We start from the raw sequence: 21,086 nt of genomic DNA, 5'->3' as shown, positions 1-21,086 counted from the left end.
AGAGCTGCAATCCTCAAACTGACTGATTAGGTAGTTTGACTCGCTCCAAAAGGAACGCAAACTGAAGTCAAGCAAAACTTCGGAGTAGTACAGTCAATTTCAAAGTTGCCAACTTGAAAATGTTTTCATTTTGTGGGAGAAATTAAATTGGACGAGGCGGGGCGTCAAAGGGGAACAGGTAAGCAGAGGATATTTAATGTAACTTTAAAACTTATAAAATAAAATAAAGACCAATAATTACTTAAGAAAAATAAACATTGAAATTTTAAATAATAATGTAAAATATATAATAGTTCTGTAATATTATGGCAACTCCATTCATTAATTTCCATGTTTTGGAAGAAATGAAGTGAAAATTCATTCAATTAATATAAATTAACAAAAAAATTTAAAAATAATGAAAATGGTCAGTAATAGCCTGACAATGTTTAATTAACATTATATAATACTTTATAATATATCTATATTATTATATGAATTATTGTTTACATTTTATATATATTGAATGAGAAGCTGAGGTGAAGACATCAAATAATATAATATAATGTATATATAATTTATTGTTTGTGATATACTTTAATGAGAAATATATATTTATTTTAAAATTGACAAACAAAAGCATAAATAATTTTTTTTATTATGAATAAACTTAAACATATTTAAATAATTATTTTTATATCTATGAAATAGTTTATTATTTTATATCTTATTTAAATTTAATAAAAATCATTGTCAAACATTATGAACTTTATTAATATCTCCAGAGAGGTTTCAATTGGTTATTAGACAGTAAAACTTGAAAAAAGAACAAAATCAAACAAAATTCACTTTATAAAAAAAACTATAAAAAAAATGTACATTTTCTTGCTGGTTTTGTTCTAATGAAATAGAAAAAAGACTTGACAAAGTCAACTTGAAAAATGTAATCAATTACTGAGTAAGTTTTCATTTGCAATTTGTATGCTTTCATTCAACATATTCCAACCGCTCTGCTCATCAATTTAAAGCGCTTTAACTTGACTTGTCAGTCACACAATAGGAGAACTAAGCAAACTCGAATGGGGCATGGAAAAACGTAAACAAAAAGAATCCAACATTGAATGCGCATCACATTTCACTGGCAATTAGAAACCCCAAACAAGGCGAAACCAAAATCGAAGCGAAGCGAAAGTCGAGTCTGAAAGTGCGAAAGGTGCGAATTGTGTTTTGCCAGTTTTCACGCTATGAACATGTCTTGCCCAACTGCAAGGGAAACGGGCAAGAGGCCGAGTGGCTGGTGGCTGGTGGCTGGTGGCTGGTGGACTAGTGGTAGGGGTTGAGTTGAAGAAGCAGAGAAGGTAACCAAAAACCAAAGGGAAAGGCTAGAAGCAGCTGAATGCAGGCTAACCAAATCCAATTGGCCAGCATTCGTATGCGATTTCCAAAAACCAAAAATTCGGCTTCGAAAAGTTGCCAATTCTAAAGCGTGTGTGTGTGTGTGTGTGTGTGTGTGTGTGTGTGTGTGTAGAGGTGAGTGGGGTGTTGCTACCGTTACGTGTGATAAATAGGGTTTTGCTGGTCGAGAACTTTGCTTTAGCACAGAGAACGTTGCACACTTTGCGCTACTTCTCGTCTCAGCTTCTTTCCCATTCGTATCATCGTTTTACCTGGCTGCTATGTGAGCTGCACAACGATTTTCTTTTAGTTCTCTGTGTTTCCTCTGTTTGTCTGTTATGCCCACATTTTTTTCAGTTTAACTCTCTTTCTCTCTCTGTGGTCGTAGGTTAAATTTCTTTCTTTGATACACTACCAGAGGGTGTTATAATTTCGTAATCAGAGTTGGCAAAGATATATATTTAGACTGTAGTGAAATTGGGTATATGTATATGTATGTATGTGTTTCATTTGTAGAGATAATATTTTAGCTAATCTGTCTCTGGGAATGCTATAGACTAGGCCTTCAAAGTCATCATAAGATGGTACCCCTATTTATAATTAATAATTATATAATAAATTAATAATAATAATTTAAAAATAATGAATAAAAAATATTTAAAAACAAAAAAAATTTGTATCTATGTATATAAATATAAAATATTATTAATTTTTTATCTTTTACTATTTCTTTTAAAATTATTTAAATCTTCATTACATATAAAATATTATTTTTAATTTTATTATTTAACATATAATTATTTAATTCTCTACAATAAAAAACTTCTTTTTTATAGGTAATATTCTCTTCGACTATTTTGAGTTAACTTTGTGCACTCCTCTCCCTTTTTTTTGGGCGGATGGGTGATGTGAAGGTTTTAGTAAAAATTTGCATTTTGCTTGATTTACGCAAAGATTTGCGGCTATTGCAACGAAACGTTGCAAGCAACGTTGATGTGTGTATCAATTTACCAAAGACTATGCCAACGATCCGATTGCATATTCGGTACGATTCGATGCGATTCGATTCGATTTGGCTTGGACTTGGGATTGGGACTGGGATTGGGATTGGAAGCGTTGCAGATTGTAATGTTTGTCAGGGCAAACATTTTGCTATTGCCTGACCGCACAGATAAGTCAATTGCCATCCCATCTGATTGCGGCTCAATTCAGATATATGTGGACGTGTGTATGTGTGTGTGTGTGTGTGATAGGTGAGCATGCGATTGTGTGAGTATGTGTGGGAGTTTCATTTTTTCAGTCTTTAAGTGAGAGGCCGAGCGAGTGAAACATGAACAGAACCATTTGAAAGCACTTGTGTGTGTGTGTGTGTGTGTGTGTGGTTCTAACTTCATTAAATAATTATTTTTGTATATGTCAATAGAGTCAACATTGAAATCTATTTATAATTTAACATATATAGATTTTTAATTATCAATTTTAATAAATATGTGGAATATTTACTATAAATATAAAGATGAATATTCAAGAATTATTACTCACTATCAATATATATGAATGAATATTTGCAGCTAAAAAAAAAAAAAAACTGGATAATTATTTTCGAATTAAATTTCTTTTACATTGCTTGTCAGCAGTTAAAAATAAGTCATGATGGGCAATCTTTTCTGTTTCATTTTCATTTTTATTTACATTGAATTGCTTAAATTCCTGTTTTTATCACACATTCATATAATCTGCTTTGGCCCAAAACTCATTTGCATCCCATACCTTGCAGGCCGCACATATCATACTTTGTAGCTTTAATTTCTTTGAGCGCACTCTTAACGACTTTTCGCAAAAGTCATAACCTGAAAGCAAACACACACACACAAACACACACAGACAGAGTCAAACACAGCCAAGCAAACAAACAAAAAGATGCCAAATTCTACTTAAGTGCAAACAATTAAAAAACAAACAGCTCAATGCCGACACGCACACCCACACACTCACACAACCATACCCACACTCACACTCTCACACACACTTTAACAGCAAGGCGTGGGAACATTTTGCGACATCACCAAAAGTTTTTGACAGCTCAAAAGTCACGACGACATCTGAAGCGCAGTTTTCCTTGCTTTTCTCACTTTTCCCATTTCATATGCTTTCTTTTTTCTTTCATTTGTGCTTTCGTTTTGTGATACCCTTGCCCAGAATGCCAATAAGCATTTTAGTTTGGACAAATCATTTGTTCGCCAAAAAATAATAATAATTATAATAAAATTAAATAAATAAATAAATTACATAAAGGAATATCATAAAGAAAATAAATAATAATAAATAAATGAAAAAAGTAATTTAAAAAAAAAAATAAATAAATAAATTAAAAAAAAAAAAACATAAAATTAATTTTTAAAAATATATCTTTATATTAAAAAATATACTTTAAAATAAATAAATAAATTAAATAAAGGAATATCATAAAGACAATAAATAATAATAATAAATAAATGAAAAAAGTAATTAAAAAAAAAAAACAAAATAAATTAAAAAAAAACATAAAATAAATTTTTTTAAATATATCTTTATATTAAAAAATATACCTTACAGGAATAATACAATAAATAAAATTTAATTTAATTAATTTAGGAAATATAAATATAACAAATTACAAAACAACAAAAATTTAAGAAATACCATACAGCGGTAATAAAAAATAAAATAATTTATAAATTAAATATATAATAATTTTAAAAATTCTTTACAGGAGCAAATCAATGCTGCGTCTTTTTAAAAAAGTAGAAATTACGCTCTTAGAATTATTATTATATGAAACGTTTCACTAAAGAGGTGAAGAGTGAGGCACGAAAATGAGATTTTCTTCTACTTTCTGCTACACATTCACATTGAGGGTATTCCCAGCTCTGCGCAAATATGCAAATAGAGGCACTGCCATATGCTGCTACTCTGTTGTGCAAGTGGGTAGCTTACGCTTGTCAAAATTCGGCTTGATTATTTAGAGGCCAGTACCAGTCCCAGTCCGCAGTCCTGGACTTGCCACCTGTGCTGCCAGCTACACCTACCTTTGCCATTTGCCGCACGCAGTTGCTTTTTGCACCTTCTCAAGTCATTTCGGTTGCCAAAAATATGCTTTGCATTTAAATGGCATTTTCTTTTAAACCTTTTTTCTTAGCAGCGCTACTTTTCTGCATATTTTAGAGGACTTGGTGTGCGTGTGTGCTGGTGGTGTGTCTGTGTGTGTGTGTGTGTGTGTGTAAAGGCATGTCACTGTCTCGTGCTTGTCATCTGCGTTGGCATGTCATTCAATCTCAATCATTTCTACAGCTTTAGCGTCAACATTCCAGGTAATAAAATGCCAGACAATCTGCGCGTGCCGCAATTTTGATTTTCAGCCCCAAAGCACACGCCCCCCTCATACACACACACACACACTCACGCAGAGAAATGAAAGGGCGCTGCGCTGCTCTGAAGCCTTGGCTAATCTTTCGACGACCAACAGACCGCACATTAGCTAGACTAGAGAGGGAGAGAGAGAGTGTGAGAGAGAGGGAGAGGGAGATGGTGAGAGGCAGAGCTGGCTGCAGCACAAATATTTTCGACCTGGCCTCGTGCATTGATGATGATAACGCGGCCCGTTCCCAATGCTGTTGTTGTTGTTGTTGCTGTTGCTGTTGTTGTAGTTGTTGTTGTTACCGCAGGTTGGCTGTTGTCCACGTTGCATATTCACGCCGCATTAGCCGCTGACCAGGCACAGCTTAGTGGGTGGCGGACTGCCGCTGTTGCTGGACAATGGTAATAGGGGCAGGCGGTGCTGTAGGTGCAACTGACAAAAACCAAAATGCGTTGCATTGCATTGCGTATACGCCGCGTTGTTTGCTCGCTGGCATCGGTTGATGCTTTTGACACGAACTGCTGAGCTTTCGGCCAGCTGATGCGTAGCTCCCCAACCTCCCACCCTCCCTTTCTGCCAATCTCTCCTAGCGAACTCCCTATTGCAGTTGTTTCCCTCCGCTTGGGCTTCGGTTTCTGTGGCTTGTGCGCTGTCGCGTTAAACGTATGCTAATCTGATTATATATATATTTTTTCTTTTTAGATGGCCCATGGGAGGGACAAGAGCGTGAGAGAGAGAGAAAGTCAGAGACAGAGAGAGTGAGAGAGAAAGGTACTTCTATAGGAGCTTAAAAAAGATTATGCACGAAGAGAAACTCTATTTTTGAGTAGAAGATCTATGATCGTTTAAATAAGTGATAAAGCATAACAGTTGAACAATTGAACAGTTGAGAGATCAAAAGTGGCTCAGTTTGTAAAAGAATAAATATAATATATATATATAAATCAAATTCAAAAGAGACTGAGCTTTATCTAAAAGAAAGTACATAGATCATATATAAATGTATATTCATATGTAACTTAATTTGATTACAAATCTTTTGTCATATATAAAATTAAAATAATTTCAATTGATTAATTAAATTAAAAATAAATGAAATTTAAAATTAAATTTATTAAATTTAGTTGAAAACTTATATGTATATACTAATATATTTAATCCTCACAGAGTTTGAGCCTTAATAAATGTGTGTTTCCATGCCTTAATTAAATCTTTTATATATAGAAAATATAGACTTTAATATACATATATCTTGTATTATAGTGTGATATAATTTCCTTGAGCCTCGAAAGTACGCAAACGAAATATCTTTGAAGATAACAGAGGCAACAACTTCTTTCACTTTGTAGATACTACAAGTCCAGCTGAGGGACATCCAATTCCAAACTGAAGTTCAGAAGTCAGTTTTCACAAGTGCAGCAGACATTCACTGGCTTATCAGTGAAAGCAAAGCCTCTGGCGAATAAAATACGAGCGTATGCCAGATGCACTTGATGAGGGCAATGAGTTAAAATTTTTGCAACCACTTGGCCATAACTTTAATGCACTTCATAAAATAAGGAAATGCTCTTCATTTTCACCTGCCAGTCATGCACGTGCTTCACACACACACACACACACACACACACGCGCACCCTCTCTCATTCTCACTGGCCCGGCGTACACGGAAAATGATATCTTTTATTAGCACAATGAAGTCATAAACATTTCAACAGTTAACCCAGGCAAAGTCAACAAGTCAGCAACAAAGATGAAATCAACAGTCGCCCCACATTATGCGAGGCAACACTCACACTCACACACACACACAGACACTGCACACACATATACAGATGCACACTGTGATAAGCGATCAAAAAACTACATTTACATGCAACGCTGCGAGTCGCTGGCGCAAACGGAAGCGGAAGTGCAGCAGCGCTGAAATAATATCAAAAATGGCTGCCGGGGGCGTCGGCAAAAAGTTGGTCACAAATCATCTTAGAGCGGGGGGTGCGGGCAAAGGCGGTGGGGCGGAGGGGAGGGGCATGAGCGTGTGGACTGTACACGTGATGCGACGACAACGACGATGACGACGGCGACGACGACTGCGCCAGTGTTGTAAAATGCTAACGAGCCCAAGCGAAATGACAACCTTTGTTGTCCTCAACGTCCGCACGCCGCTTTGACTAACTTTTCAGCCCAGTTTACCCAGCTCCTTCCACGTCTTCTTCTTCCTCCCCTTCTGTTTTCTGGCCTGCAACTAATTTAGCTGCATTTGCCAGCGGCAGCATCTTCATTTGCCTGCGCTTAGCTGAAAAGTTCCGATAAACGATTTCGCCTTTATGTGGAACTACTCCATAAGGGTATTTATGGATCTGATTAATAAATTTATTTAACTTGAATAAAGACGAATATTAAAATACAATACAATATTGAATAGCTGATGTCTCAGAAAGTGCTGGAAAATAATAATTAAAGTAAAGAAAAATCGAAAGAAAAAAAATACAAAGTAATAAATATTAATAAACAAAATCCAAGATTTTATCTGTTCAGATATTATACACAAATAGGAAATTATGAAATGAAATGAAATAAAATTTTAATTTAAAGCAACCATGCGTTTTATACATGTTTTAAAATATTTAACAATACCCTTTCATATAAAATCTTGTAAAAAAAAAGAAGCAAAAAAAAAAAAAAAACAAAATAAAAATTGTATTTGATATTCTAGGTTTATTTAGATTCCTAACTTAAGTTTTTTTTTTTTTTCTATGTTATACACATACTATATATTTATTATGGAAAAAGTGCACATAAATTATATATATATATATATTTTATTATTATTTTTTTTTTTTAGATATTTAGACAAATGATATACATCTAAAAATCAGACTTCAATTCTATTTTGACACTTAGCATTTTATTAGCGAAATCCTTTGCTGGCAGAGCTGATTAAGTCTCGCAGCACAATTGTAGTATTATTCTGCTTCTACTCCTCTCTTCTCTTCTTGTTCTTCTTCTTTTTTTTGGGGTTGGCCAGCTGCAAGTTGCACCTTTGCTTGGCTTGGCTTGGCAGAAGTTGCAACTATAAAATTCCAATTTACTCTGCATGCGCGCGACGACTTTGCTTGGCAGCCAGACAACCAGCAGCTCAGCCACGCCCCACGCCCCACGCCCATTTACCCTCACCCACACCCTTACCCTTTAGCTGTTGTTAGCAAAAACGCGGCAAGCTGCAGGCTGTTGCCGCTGCTGCCTTTTGGCTGCTGTTTCTCATTCTCCTGCTCATTCTCATTCTCATTTTCGTTTTGGGTTTCAACTTCGTCTGAGTTTTGCTCTTTGGCAACTCTTTTACTTCCATTTTTTTTTTAACTCTTTTTTTTGTGTGTGGCGCAATTTTATGTATTTTTATGGTAGGTTGCAGCCGCTGCCATTGCCGCTTGGCCCGGAAAACGGAAACCGAAAATTGCTACTTATTATGTTACTAACTTTGTGTTGCAGCTACGTTGCGCGCTGCTTCCCCCCTCTCTCTCTTGCTCTCACGCTTGCTATCACTCTATCTGCTATCTCCCTCTGCCTCTGTCTTTCTCCTCTCCAGCTGTGTGCTGGCCCGTTTGGCTCGTGTGATAATGTCAGGTTTTGTTAAAATTAAATTGCATGTCTTGCTGCGTTGAAGTTAAATTATTGCCTCCAGCTTCCAGAGGTGTAGACGCACCTCGGCTCTTCCTGTCTATGCCCCCTCTCTCGCACTCTCACTATCCCCCTGCGCTTTGTGTGTGTGAGATCTGCATCGCGTCTGGCGTTGTCGAAGTTGTTTGAAACTTTTTTAGTTTTTGTAATACTCATTTGCACACTAAAAACATGTCTTTGTTAGGCTAAAACATGAATTGTAAACAACTGATTAATTGTGGCTTGTTTTAACATTAATGCTTAGAGAATGAGTTTCTGAAGGGAGAGTAGTTACCTTGTATTTCCATTACACAGATAATAGAGTTTCTGTATACAAGCACATATATTGTATAAAGACAAGGTATACATACATATATGATGTAGTACATATTAAATCACCTTTAATTTACCTTATCGCCTTATATTAAAATAAAGTATATCAACTCAACCTCTATTATACAGAATATAAACAAGCTCGCCTTTCATATACTCATTTTCAGTTAAGACACCTGAGAGAATTGATTGTGCGACTTACACATTTACAGGCTTTTGAGATTATTGATTACTAGTAATTTAAGTCTTGCTTAAAAGTTTTTTTTTTTTTTTCAAGTCTTGCCTAAAAGATTTTTATTTAAGAGATGAAAGTAATTCCTGCTTAAGAGATTGTATTTGTTTAAAATTTGTTTTGTTATTTCAAAGATTATTTTTACAATATGACTAATACATCAAGCTCATATATTGACACAAATTTCAGGATTATTTAAAAACTATTTAAAATAGATCTGTAGCACTTTTTTCTATCTTTAATTGATTTTTTTTTTATTTTTTTTTTATGTCAATGTTAATCTTTATTTACTTTAATCAACCAATTCAATCTATTCATTCATTAAAAACTAATTCATCCCATAATTTCCAAATTAATTTAAAGAACTCTCTCTTTAAACGATGTCGCGACGAAAAGAAGTTGCTGGCCAATTCATTTGTTTGCACAGAGTAAATATTTTTTAAAACGTCATTTCACATATATCTTATATATCCATTTTTTTTTATAAATATATATATACAGACATATATTCTGGCATTGCGGGAAGTCGGCAAAAAAAAAAGTAAAAATACAAAGATTTTGTTAGCTGCGCAAAGTATGCAACAGATTTTTTCTTAGCACATGCACGCCGCATGGTGCCAACTACAACAACAACAACAACAAGAAACGGCCTCGACAGGCAAACAAGCACCGAGTTTTTGGCTTGCGCAACAATGTAAGCGAGGGTGAATTTTTTTCCATTTTTTACTCGTTTCACTTTGGACTGGTCACACGCTGCGATTTTTACCGGCATTACGAAATATTAACAACGCAAATGCGAAATACGCCACCGCATGTGGCATACCAGAGAAATGGTTATGGAGTTAAAAATACCAATAGGACAGAGAGAATTCATATATGTGAACATGCGTGTTTGTGTGAGTGTGTGTGCGTGCCCAGTGGGCGTGCGAGGTGTGTAAAATGCTGCGTAACGAATTGGCACCTTAAAGCACAATTTGCATAATAGCTCAAAGCATGAACACGCAGACATTTGATAATAAATGAAATCTATAGAATAGAGCTGGTTAAAATTAAGTGAATTATGTACAAAGTTTATAAAGGGAATTTTAAATTCAACATTTATAAAACAAGAAAACAGGTATAAATGATCTTATGGGGCTGGCGAATAGCAGCTGACTAATTGATTCCTTATGCTCTGATCGTTTTTTCTGCCGAACAAAAATCATGCTGCTCGCTCTCACCCTGAGTGAGAGAGAGCCATCGCTTCTTTTTCGTTTTCGTTTTCTGTTGAGCGACTTGAGTTTAACTATTCGTGTGACGCTCTTTAACCGAACATCGTTTCGTGAGAGATCCGACTGACGCTCACACAATTACACTCAGTAAGAGCTCAGCTTCACATACACATGCACGCACTCACTCAATTCACTGACGCAATTGATATGTTTAGCTAACACCACACTCACTTACATACCAATACAGGCAAGAGACGCTTTGTTTTATTTAACTCAAGCGAACGATCGGGTAAAAGCAAGAGCGAAAAAACGAGATCGATCTAGTGCTCTGAGTTTATTCTCAGAGTATGAGTGGAATGTGAGTGAGTGAGTGTGTGTAATACAAACACTATTTTCAGGCATTAAAAAAAGATCAAAAGCTAAAAAGGAAGACATTGCTTTTTTTATTATTTCAGGTCACTTCAATATATGCTTTATTATTTTATTTATAATTTAAACGTATAAAGTGCATTTTATACCTACTTCCAGCTCAACAATTTCCTGCAGAACATTTCACAATCGAAAATACGCCACTTTTATCACAACCAAACAGTTTCACTAGCTACAATGCCCCATGAACCTAAAGCCTAATGCTTTGAAAATCCAACGATTGAATTGAAAGTTCAATATTATGGATAATGTATCTGCGGAAAATAAGTGCAATAAAATGAAAACAACTAAGTGACATTAGATGGCAATCAGACACGTTTGAAAAGCCATAAAAGTGGAAATATGTTGCCAAACTTCAGGGGACAGCCACAGGCGACACACACACGCACATACATGCATACACACATGTGCACTTATTATTTACCAAACACGTCCTAGAGAGAGAAAAACACGTACTCAATTTAGAGCTAGACAAGAGCAGAGTTCAAGGGGAAGTTTTCGGCTTGTGCAGCTGCAGGAACTTTAAGGGATTGGGCCACACACAGAATTTCTGACAGTCCAACTGTCGCTTATAGTATTTAGCAGAGATAGAGAGGCAGAGAGTGAGAGTGAGAGAGCTATATATAGATGTATAGTGGAGTCAGACAAGAAATTAAACGCAAATCAAACAACAACAAGCAGCATAAAGTAAATTTCACATTTTTTATTTATGATTTTTCTTTTAAGTAAAACGGAAGAAAACTTTTTCGACATCTCTCTTGACAACATATTGAACGCATTTTGTGTGTTGACTTTTCAAAATATTTGCCTCGATTATTTGTCCAACAAGAATTTGAGGCCTGCTAAGGTCATGTGACACTCGCATACGCCACGTGCTGTGGCCGTCGGACAGGCAAACCAACCCAAGTCAAGGCGCACGTCACATACTTGTCTTCAGATCCTCTGTCCCATGTCGTGTGTCCTCATATCCTCTGTCCCCTCCTCTGTACTCTGTCCTCTCAATAGTCCCTTGTCCTGTCAACTTTTTGTCTACTGTTCTCTCTCTCTCTCTCTGTCTCTCTCTGTTCCTTTCTTTATGCTGCTTCCGCATACGTGCAAAACATTTGCAGGCCAAGATTTATTATCCTGCCACGTGTTGTTGCAAGCTGCAACAGCAGCCGTTGCCGTTGCCCTCGCTCCCCCAATATTTAGGCAAATCTATTGATTTGGGTTGTTGCGTGGGCAAGGTCAGGGAATTACAGATCCGCACGTGTGGCGAGGCACGAAATAAGGAAATGCTGTCAAGTTTTTGGGCTATTGACAACGAATTTCAGCCAACTCACTTGAATGAGGTCAAGGAGGCAGCCTGGCTTACATGTGTTAACAGACTTTTTTTCTATGATGAAAGTAGTATGTAGATATATTGGATGTTATAAAAAATATTTTGGTTTATAAGCTGTCAAAGACTCTTCTATCAAATAATGACGATTTATTTTGCATCAAGGAGGTTTTATTAGTATTTAGCCCAAAGTTAAACAGTAAAATGTCTTCTGATATATTTTTCTCTTTCATCTTAATTATAAGAATACTAAGAAATATTTTAAGGAAATACTTAAAAGAAATACTTAGAGGAAATACTGAGAACTAAGAATTGATGAAAATACTTAAAGAAAACACTTTGAGGAAAAACTTTAATGAAACACTTTGAGAAAGAGAAGATAAAACAATTAGAGGAAATACTTCGATGAAATACTTGAAGGAAATACAGAAAGGAAACACCTAGAAGAAATGCTTCGATGAAACACGTTGAGAAAGAGAAGATAAAACAATTAGAGGAAATACTTCGATGAAATACTTGAAGGAAATACAGAAAGGAAACACCTAGAGGAAATGCTTCTCAAGACTGCCTAGGCGTAATACAATATATCAGGAATGCTCTATGCTCTATTTCAGAAACGAACTTGAATTATTTCACTTTCTTTCAAATTTTTATTTGACTTTTTGCTAGCTCTGGCTACATACATTGGCTTAAGACTTAAAATTTGGGACAATAAATTTAGAGTAATGTTGATCTCTCTTGAAGATCTGTATAAAATTGTAAATCTATATGAATATATATGTGTGTGTAAATATATTTACACACTTAGAACTCGTCATTTCCGGTCAGAGCATCTGCGGATGGGTAATGGGAGCGCAGGAGCATGCAGCGATCCCTGTCCACGAAGAGAGTGCGTCGCTTCAGCATGATCTCACGCTCCAGCGTGCTGCGCACACCGACGAGCGCCTCCTTCGTCTCCTCGGCCGCGGTGAGCTCGTGCAGCATGGCCGTGACGCTGCTCTGAATGGTGTGCACCTCGTCGATGAGGCGCTGCTGGGCGACGTCGCGACAACTCTCCACGTTCGGCCGGAAGCTGCGGTTGTGCATGCGCGTCTGGGCGACCTTCATGGCCGCATCGAAGCTGCGAATGCGACCGTGCAGCTGCTCTATGCGGGTCTCGGTGTCGGCCAGGTCCTGCAGCACGCGGTGCAGATCGTTCTCGAAGCGCTTCACCGCCTCCTGGGTGCAGTTGATGCGCGCGGTGAGCGACTTTTCGACGACGTCCGCCTGGGTGCGTATGTCCCGGGCGCCATTCAGCAGGATGGCGTTCAGGGTGCTGCGCAGGTCGGCCGATCTCTGGCGGCACTTCTCGCACTCCTCCAGCGTCTCCAGGCTGAAGTGCTCCCAGTACTGCTCCGAGGACTGTTCGATCGGCTGACGCACTGCACCCATGTGGAACATGATGGTGCGTGAGTTATTATCCAGGCCCAAATTGATGGTGTCTATGTCGTAGGACTCCTGCTTGTCGCTCCAGTCAAACTCGAGCCGCTGCTTGGCCGCGCGATTCTCCATCTGCTGGGCCACAAAGTCCTCCATTGTCTTCAGCAAGTTTCGCCTGATCTCGGCTATCAGCGCCAGCTCATTCACCAGCTCCTCCTCCGTCTGGTCGCGCACCAGCTCCGTATCCGGTCGACCGCAGCGCTTCTCGATGCACTCCTTGACAATCGACTCGGGCACGCCCAGCACCACCACCGCCTTGCGCAGTCTATTGCGCTCCTGGTCCACCATAAAGATCTCATCCGTCATCGCCTTGATCGCATTCTCCAGCGTACTCTTCCACTTGCAGATCACCTGAGCGCGTTGCCTCAGCTTCTCGGTCGTCTCGTTCTGGGTCTTGGTCACCATGGCAGTCAGACGCTGATACTCGGTGGTAGAGCTAAAGCGATTCCTATAGGGGGACAAGGTAGAAAGGGAAATGGAAGAGATGAGGTGGGATCCAAATACGAAGAAGGAAGGGAGATGGGAGAAATCATGTTTGGTTAGGAGCAGAGGTCAGAGAGGGTAAAGCAAATGTGAAAGAAAACAAATGATAAAGATGACTGGAAAAAGATAGGAAAACATTCCAAGTAGGAGTGCAGATCAAAAGAGAGGGATAGGGATGTCGAAGGGCTAGGCTCATCTTACTTATCGGCCTTATCCAGCACAGAGTTGACGTGTTGAACGGTCTGTTGATTTTTGGCACGCCATTCATTCGAGCTGAAACGTGTTATCGAATATCTATCGACGACCGGCCGAGTGCCCGTCAGACCCGCCATCGGGCTCCAGTCGACTTTGCCCGTGGCCCAAGGACCAATCGGTCCCATCGGAGTCATCGAGTCCTTCTGGGGCAAATCGTCGCCCGGCTGGGGCAGATAGCACGGCGGATTCTGTAGATTATCTGCATCGGGGTTAATGGAGCGCTGCAGGGAGAGAGAGAGAGGGAGATACTTTATAGCTGTCTACACTGGATATATTCGCTGGCTGACTCACTGCAAATTGAATCTCCTCCGTTTTGATGGGCGCCCTTTTGGCCTGCTCCTGCTTGATGTCCAGCAGCTGCTGTTGCTGATTATCGACTGCCGCTTGCAGGTCGTGCTGCACCTGGTGATGGGCCTGGGCGGGCTCCTCAACCACCTTCTTCAGATACTCCTGCATCTGTCGCTGCTCGTCCTCTGTCGGGGGCGCAAGGCCCACGGGCATCGGGTCCCACTTGCGGCGCCGTATGGGACCCATTTCGGGCGGCGGCGGGCAGATCAAGGGCGCCGGACACGCGGACGTCGGATGCAGGTCAATGGGCTGGCTGACGCAATCGCCGCCGCCATCGTAGAGATCCTTCTCCTTGCAACAGGCCATTTTCAATCAAACGAAAAAAAAATTGTCTCAAATGTTTTTTTACACTTTATCTTAAGCTTTTTGGGGGTGGCTAAACGCTTAACACAAAACTCGGTAGTATATAACTGAGAATTTTCAACTAGTTTCATTTGAGGGCTGTAAACAAGGCGAAAGGTTGCTTTGGTTATACGAATTTGCTTGGGCAACAGTTGCCAGGCTCATGGGGAATCGGGGGAGCCATGGCAGCGGGAGTACCCTAGTGGGGTTACTTGATATAACTAATATAAAATACCTATAAGAATAGCTAGAATCAACCCCGTCAAATAATCTTTCTGACTGCAGAATGAAAGTGCTCAAAATAAATCAAAAACCTTCATTAAAATATCAGCGAAAATTCGTTTGTATTCACAAATTTGACATTTCTTACATTTACATTTAGTTTCATTGCGCCAGCATAGACTTTAGTTGTTCGCCATATTCTGGAAGAACATAATGGAGAACTCGAGGACATTGGAGGGCTTATAGCGCAGCACATTGAGGACATAGTCCTGCATGAAGTCAGCCAACTCCGAGTTCGATTCCAGGTACTTTGTCGTGTTCTCATAGTTCAGAGCCTTCAGCTCGCGGAATTTGCGTGAGAGGACGGGATCCTGTCGCCACATTAGCTCCAGCTTGGGCAGGATGAGCTCCTTCTTCTTGGGCGGCGCGCAGACGGCGTGCAGCAGGTAGTTGTAGCCCTGCCAGTAGTGCAGAATGATGCGGCCCTCGGGCGTCATAAAGGTCTCGGCGACGTCCTGCAGCTCGTCGTTGAAGCACTGCTGCGTTATGATGTGAATGGCGTTCTTGTAGGTGCGATAGAAGATCCGGACGATCTTGCGTTCCTTGTGCACGACCAGATTGCAGCGTAGCACACGGCCGTACAGATTCATCGTGTAGTACTCGAAGGTGCCGACGAAATTATTGCAAACGAGATGGCGCATGAGCAGCTGAATGCCGCCGTCAAGGACGAAGGTGTGATCCCGATCCTTGATGTCGATCGTCGCCTTGAACTTCTGCGACTCCTCGTTGATCTTCGTTTCGCGTATGGCCGTCAGATATAGGTCAGCATGATTGCGCACCTCGAGCGTCTTCTCCACGACCGCATGATCGATGCGATCCGTCTCCGAGCGTTTCTCACAGATCAGCAGAAACTGATCGTCGTATTTGCCCTTCAGCTGATGCCCGCACTCGGCGATGCCTTTGCCCTTCTTCATCCGGCTGCTGCTATAGACCACATAGCCATCGAACGCCTCCTCCACATTTAGGCAGAACTTGCCGATCGTCAGCAATTCACGCTCGAAAAATATCTTCAAATTCTCGCTCAGTTTGCAGTTGCTATTGCGCAGCTTCGAGATGAAGAGCGTTTCCTTGAAGATCACCGAATTTTTGACTGGCAGAAACTTCTTGGGATCGATTTGCCAATCGCAGACCTTGTACTGATCGTCGGATGGTTCGATAGGTCGTATCAATGCCGATATAATACTCGATACACTGATCTCATCCTGGGCGCTGAGCTTCTCCACCTCCTCGCAGGCAGAGGCCGCTGCTGTCTTCTTGTTGGGATCGCGAAACTCCTCTAGATCGCAGGGCACAAACAGTGGCGGATCCAATTTAACGGTACAGTGAGCTGAAAATATTGGGTCAACGCTGGGTTAACACAATCGCACGTTAGCTAAGCTTACCCATGATTTAATATATGTATAAACGTTTTGACTTAGCCAAAATGAAAAAAAAAAAAAAAAATTAATAATTTCAACAATAATCAAAGAGTTAAGTTTTTGATGTAACAAATTTAGAAATGAATCCATCAAATTCTTCTGAACATTGAGTGGAAAGGCTGAGCAGGCTTTTGGCTTTCAAAATATGACTTGGCGTTGATTTTTAAATACGATTTATGTGAGGTTGAATTAATTTATTTGTTTATATTTTATTTTAAAATTATTACTTTCTTATATTGTTATTTTCTAATCGGATAACTTTACCTCATAAAAATCAGGGTTTTGTGTTTATATTATTAATATTATATTATTTTAATTTTTTAATTTTATAAAATTTTATGCCTTTTAATATTTTTTACTGAATAATGTAATTTTGTAAATTTACCTTTTTCATGCCTTCTATAATATTTTTTGAAGTTCTTTGCATGCTATTATAACATATATTCATTTAGGGCTCTCACAGCTAATGAGGGCGTATTTTCATTTTTCTTATCAAAAATTATTTATAATATCTTCTGCTTGATATGAATTTCTTTGAATATTTAAAAAATATATATTAAATCTGCCGCATAAAAAAAATTAAAATTAAAAAAAAAAAAAAAATAAAAACACAATATATTTTATATAGTAAGAGCATTAATTTATGCGGTAGATTTATTATTTATTTTTCAAATATGCAAAGAAATTGATTTCAAGCAGGAAACTTATTATTATATATTTTAATAATTAATAAAAATAATAGTTTGTATTGTAAGAATTTTTTTAAATATATTACTTGAATTTAAAGTAAATAACATTTTTGGATGATTTCCCATGAATAAACTAAGCAAATTAGCATACTATTATATAGTACATTATTATATTATTATATTATTATTTATTACTCTTAAAATGCATTTCACGATTCTTTAGAATCTCATTTCTTGGCCGCTTTTGTAGCTTTGCGAATACTCAGGAACTTGACGCAATTAGCTAAAGAAACATTTCTCATATTTCAACAGTTGTTTAGCAATTCTGAAGAGTTTGCACGGCCTGACAAAGGAAGCACAAGATGGAAATGGAAATTTTGTAGAGAGCAACAGCTAATTGCAAGGCCAAGAGCTCTAAGGACACAGCACATGGATGTGTGAGCGTGTATGAGTGTGAGTGTGAGTGCGTAAGGGTCAGTGCATACGAATGCGAGTGGCTGACAGTGGACAGGACAGGACATGCTCATTGTTATTGAAGCGCAAACAGAAGAAGCGAGCGGGGAGGGCGCAGCAGCAAACAGACTCATTAAAAGGCATAAGACGTATGAGCAGAAAATCAACAGTTGAGAGCTACAGCAAAGGGTTAAAGGCTCAGGCAACAAGCAGTTAAAAAATAAATAAATGCCAAAAAAGAAAAAAAAAGAAAACAGAGGGAAAGACAGAGGCCTCGTCATGCCCTTGGCCCAAGCAATATTAAATTTGTTATTAAGCCCTGTAATTATTTGTTCGGGCGCAGTTGTTGGCATTTTCTTGGCTATTAACTGCCGCTGAAAGAGGCTGAAAAGGGCGGGGCATGGCCAAGTGTATCTGAAGATGAAAATATAAATAAATTATGCAAACTGGACAAAGACAATGCGCACGCCGTTTGCTCAGCTTATTTCACAGTCAAGTTAACTTTAAAGGAGCCTCTGCGCCTGCGAGCACATTTTTCGCAATTCTCTGCATCTTTTCTTCTACTTCTGCTGTCTATATTCTTTTGGTTGCCACCTACTTTTCTCGTTTGCCATTTTCTTTTCATCATTTTCATTAATTTCTTATGCAGTGCTCGGCGCGTAAATTAACAACAATTGTTTTCAGTGTCGTCCACTTACATTTAATCTTCATCTTGGCATTCATTCACAATCGCAATCGCAATCACATTCACAATCACATTCATGAGCATGCCAGCTCATTGTTCCCAGTTCCCGCCGCTTGTCCTCTCGTTTCGTTTTTGCATGCCACGCCCCCATTGAGTGCTAAAATAAATCAAAATGCGAAGCCAAAGAAATGCAAAATGAAAACAAACAAAAAACGAGCCAAACAAATCTTAAATGAAAATTGTAACCAACAGCCGCATGCAGATCCTGCCAGATTCTGTGGGGTAAGGGGCATAATCTGCTCGGTAACACACACACACACAGAATGTGGGCCATGTTGTGGGCTGGCCAAGCTTAAGGGTCAGTAATAAATGTCATGATATGAAATTTATTTACGCGCCTCGAAAAACCAATGAAAAGCAAAGCAAAGCGAACGGAATGCTCGCAACAAGAGCAGAAACAACAATAAAAATTCCACAATACAAAGACAATTAAAAGCGAATAGGCAGCCAAAGCAAAGACAATAAAAGAGAGCAAAGGCGAACGAAAATTCAACTGCAAATGCCAAAGGGCAAATAAATCTACGCACTAAATTGATGATACGCACCATAGCTTCAGGGAGAGAGAGAGGGAGAGGTGGTGGGAGGAAGAGAGAGAGAGAGAGAGAAAAAGAAAAAGAAAGAGGGATAGAGAGTTTAACAATCAATGAATAATATTTAAGAAATATTTCTTGGCAATTCAAGTTTTTCTGCATAATATTTTTAATTGAGAATAAGATGCATATTTTTCTGAGACTAATGATATCTAAAAAAAAAAAAAAAAAAAAAAACATATATATATATCAAACAAAGTATATATAAAATATATGTATAAAAATAATATTAGAAATTTCAATGAAAAATGTAAACTACAGCAATAATTCAAAATGTGATATTAAAAATATTTATGAAAAAGCAACAAAAATTGATAACTAATTGATTCAGTCAGGTTAAAAAAACAAACATATATATTAACAATATATATGTATTTATATATATATTTTTTTTTTCTTAAATCTGTAGCCTGTAAACTTTAAATTATATTCATTTTGTTAGAAGTTACATTGAAGTATTTGCATTTTCGGACATTTTCTATAAATTTCAAGCAGACAAACAAGACATCTACAAAAAATAAATAAAATAAAAAAATAAAACACTGGAAAAATACTAGGAAATATATATTAAAATACTATTATATAGTTACACTAAGAGAAAAGGGTTATTCGAAATATAAACATTTAGAAATTTGACTAAAAATTAATTGTTATTTTTATTTATTTTTTTTTTTTTTTTAATTGTTCACAAGTTTTTTGTTCACTTTAAATTAAAAAATAAAATTTTAATAGCACAGAAGAGACTCCAAATTCTAATAAAAGTAATATTGACTCTTGTTCCTTATTTCTACTCTGAATTTTAATAGTAAGATTCTGAGAAGAAAGCGAGCATCCCATCCAATCTGTATTCTAGACTGATTTTTGTTCGTTTTTTGAGCATCTACAATAATTACTTTGCCCTTTTCTCCTCCTCTCTCTCTCTCTCTCTCTCTCTCTCTCTCTCTCTCTCTCTGTCAAAGTTCTCCAGTGCTACAAAACACTTCAGTCACTTCACTTTCGATTCAATAACACTAATCCCACATAATTTGTCTCAGTGCATATCAAATTTCACTCAGCTAACAAACATATCTCTCCTATCTACATACACTGTCTGTTGGCTTCTCTGCCCGTATTTGTGGGCACGGCACTTGCCTTTGCCATATTTATTGTCATATTTATTGCGATAGACAAGACTCTGCTGTTGTCATATATTTTTATATGGCAATTAATTTATGGAGCTTAACGCATGAATGCAAACATGAATAACATGAATAAATGTCACAAATGTTGAGCGCATTCATCAATCAATATTCAATTTATATAATGAAATTATTATTATCATATATATTGTTGTTGTGGTAGTTATTGTTGCTTTCGCCTGAATGGAGCTCACATGCAAAATTATCTGAGCAAAGAGAGAGAAAGAGAGAGAGAGAGAGAGAGAGAGTTGTGCTTGGTTTTAATTGCTTTTTACACGATTAACACGCTGCCTCAATGCTGTTACATTCTCACGCCCTTTGTATGGCTGACAGACAAATTGTAGACACTAAATGCACACACCTACACCCTCGCACACACACACACACCTGTCCACGCACGCACAACAAAAAACAATGCAAGTGACGTGCCAATTTGGCATTTGAGTGCGAGGAAGTCTGCACTTAAACTTGACATGAGCTCATAAACAAACACAGGTTGCATGTCCTTTCACACAAACACACACCCACACACATATATATGTATATATATGTGTGTAGCTCATAAAAATGCGAGCTGACAACACTTTTGTCTGAGCTGTAAATTGTGAGCGCTGCTGGCAACCCTCAGCACGAGCACCTGTGAAACAGGCTTCTCGTTTCATGCCTGCAGCACGCAATGCTGTCAGCCATTCACATACGTGTATGTGTAAGTGTGTGTGTGCTGTTTTGTTAGGGATGTGTTAATTACAGAAAAATTGCGAGAATTTGTATTATTTACTTTGTTATCAAGATTTCAGCTCAGAGCTCAACTTCAATCTGTTGTGCATTGTGTTTGCGTGCGTATAATTGCAAGTGTATGTGTGTGTGTGTGTGTGT

General features: G+C 38.0%; 2 protein-coding genes and 2 long non-coding RNA genes across 4 annotated transcripts; 2 read left to right on the top strand and 2 right to left on the bottom strand.

Moving 5' to 3' along the window:
- Nucleotides 1–801: 801 nt before the first annotated feature.
- Nucleotides 802–2,047, top strand: LOC149269827 (uncharacterized). Its single transcript, XR_016269282.1, has 2 exons — nucleotides 802–937; nucleotides 1,008–2,047. It is a non-coding gene; the product is annotated as an uncharacterized LOC149269827 (long non-coding RNA).
- A 10,537-nt stretch (nucleotides 2,048–12,584) lies between these two features.
- On the bottom strand, nucleotides 12,585–14,986 carry Tektin-A (Tektin A). Its single transcript, XM_018004879.2, has 3 exons — nucleotides 14,457–14,986; nucleotides 14,112–14,386; nucleotides 12,585–13,875 (listed from the first exon to the last, which is right to left on the bottom strand). The coding sequence occupies exons 1-3, from the start codon at nucleotides 14,817–14,819 to the stop codon at nucleotides 12,753–12,755; spliced, it is 1,761 nt and encodes a 586-aa protein (XP_017860368.1). The 5' UTR covers nucleotides 14,820–14,986; the 3' UTR covers nucleotides 12,585–12,752.
- Nucleotides 14,987–15,174: 188 nt separating this feature from the next.
- Nucleotides 15,175–16,679, bottom strand: LOC108612009 (uncharacterized). The gene is made up of 2 exons (XM_018004880.2): nucleotides 16,520–16,679; nucleotides 15,175–16,464 (listed from the first exon to the last, which is right to left on the bottom strand). Exons 1-2 carry the CDS (start codon nucleotides 16,521–16,523, stop codon nucleotides 15,260–15,262), a joined length of 1,209 nt encoding a protein of 402 aa, XP_017860369.1. The 5' UTR covers nucleotides 16,524–16,679; the 3' UTR covers nucleotides 15,175–15,259.
- A 54-nt stretch (nucleotides 16,680–16,733) lies between these two features.
- LOC149269826 (uncharacterized) lies at nucleotides 16,734–18,181 on the top strand. The gene is made up of 2 exons (XR_016269069.1): nucleotides 16,734–16,834; nucleotides 17,557–18,181. It is a non-coding gene; the product is annotated as an uncharacterized LOC149269826 (long non-coding RNA).
- Nucleotides 18,182–21,086: the final 2,905 nt, after the last annotated feature.

This window comes from Drosophila arizonae, chromosome 3 (assembly GCF_054131065.1).
Source record: "Drosophila arizonae isolate 15081-1271.41 chromosome 3, UAZ_ARI_1.0, whole genome shotgun sequence".
In the NCBI taxonomy this organism is placed as follows: Eukaryota; Metazoa; Arthropoda; class Insecta; order Diptera; family Drosophilidae; genus Drosophila; species Drosophila arizonae.
The sequence above is the reverse complement of the archived record's forward strand: the minus strand, read 5'-3'. Positions and strand labels throughout refer to the sequence as shown.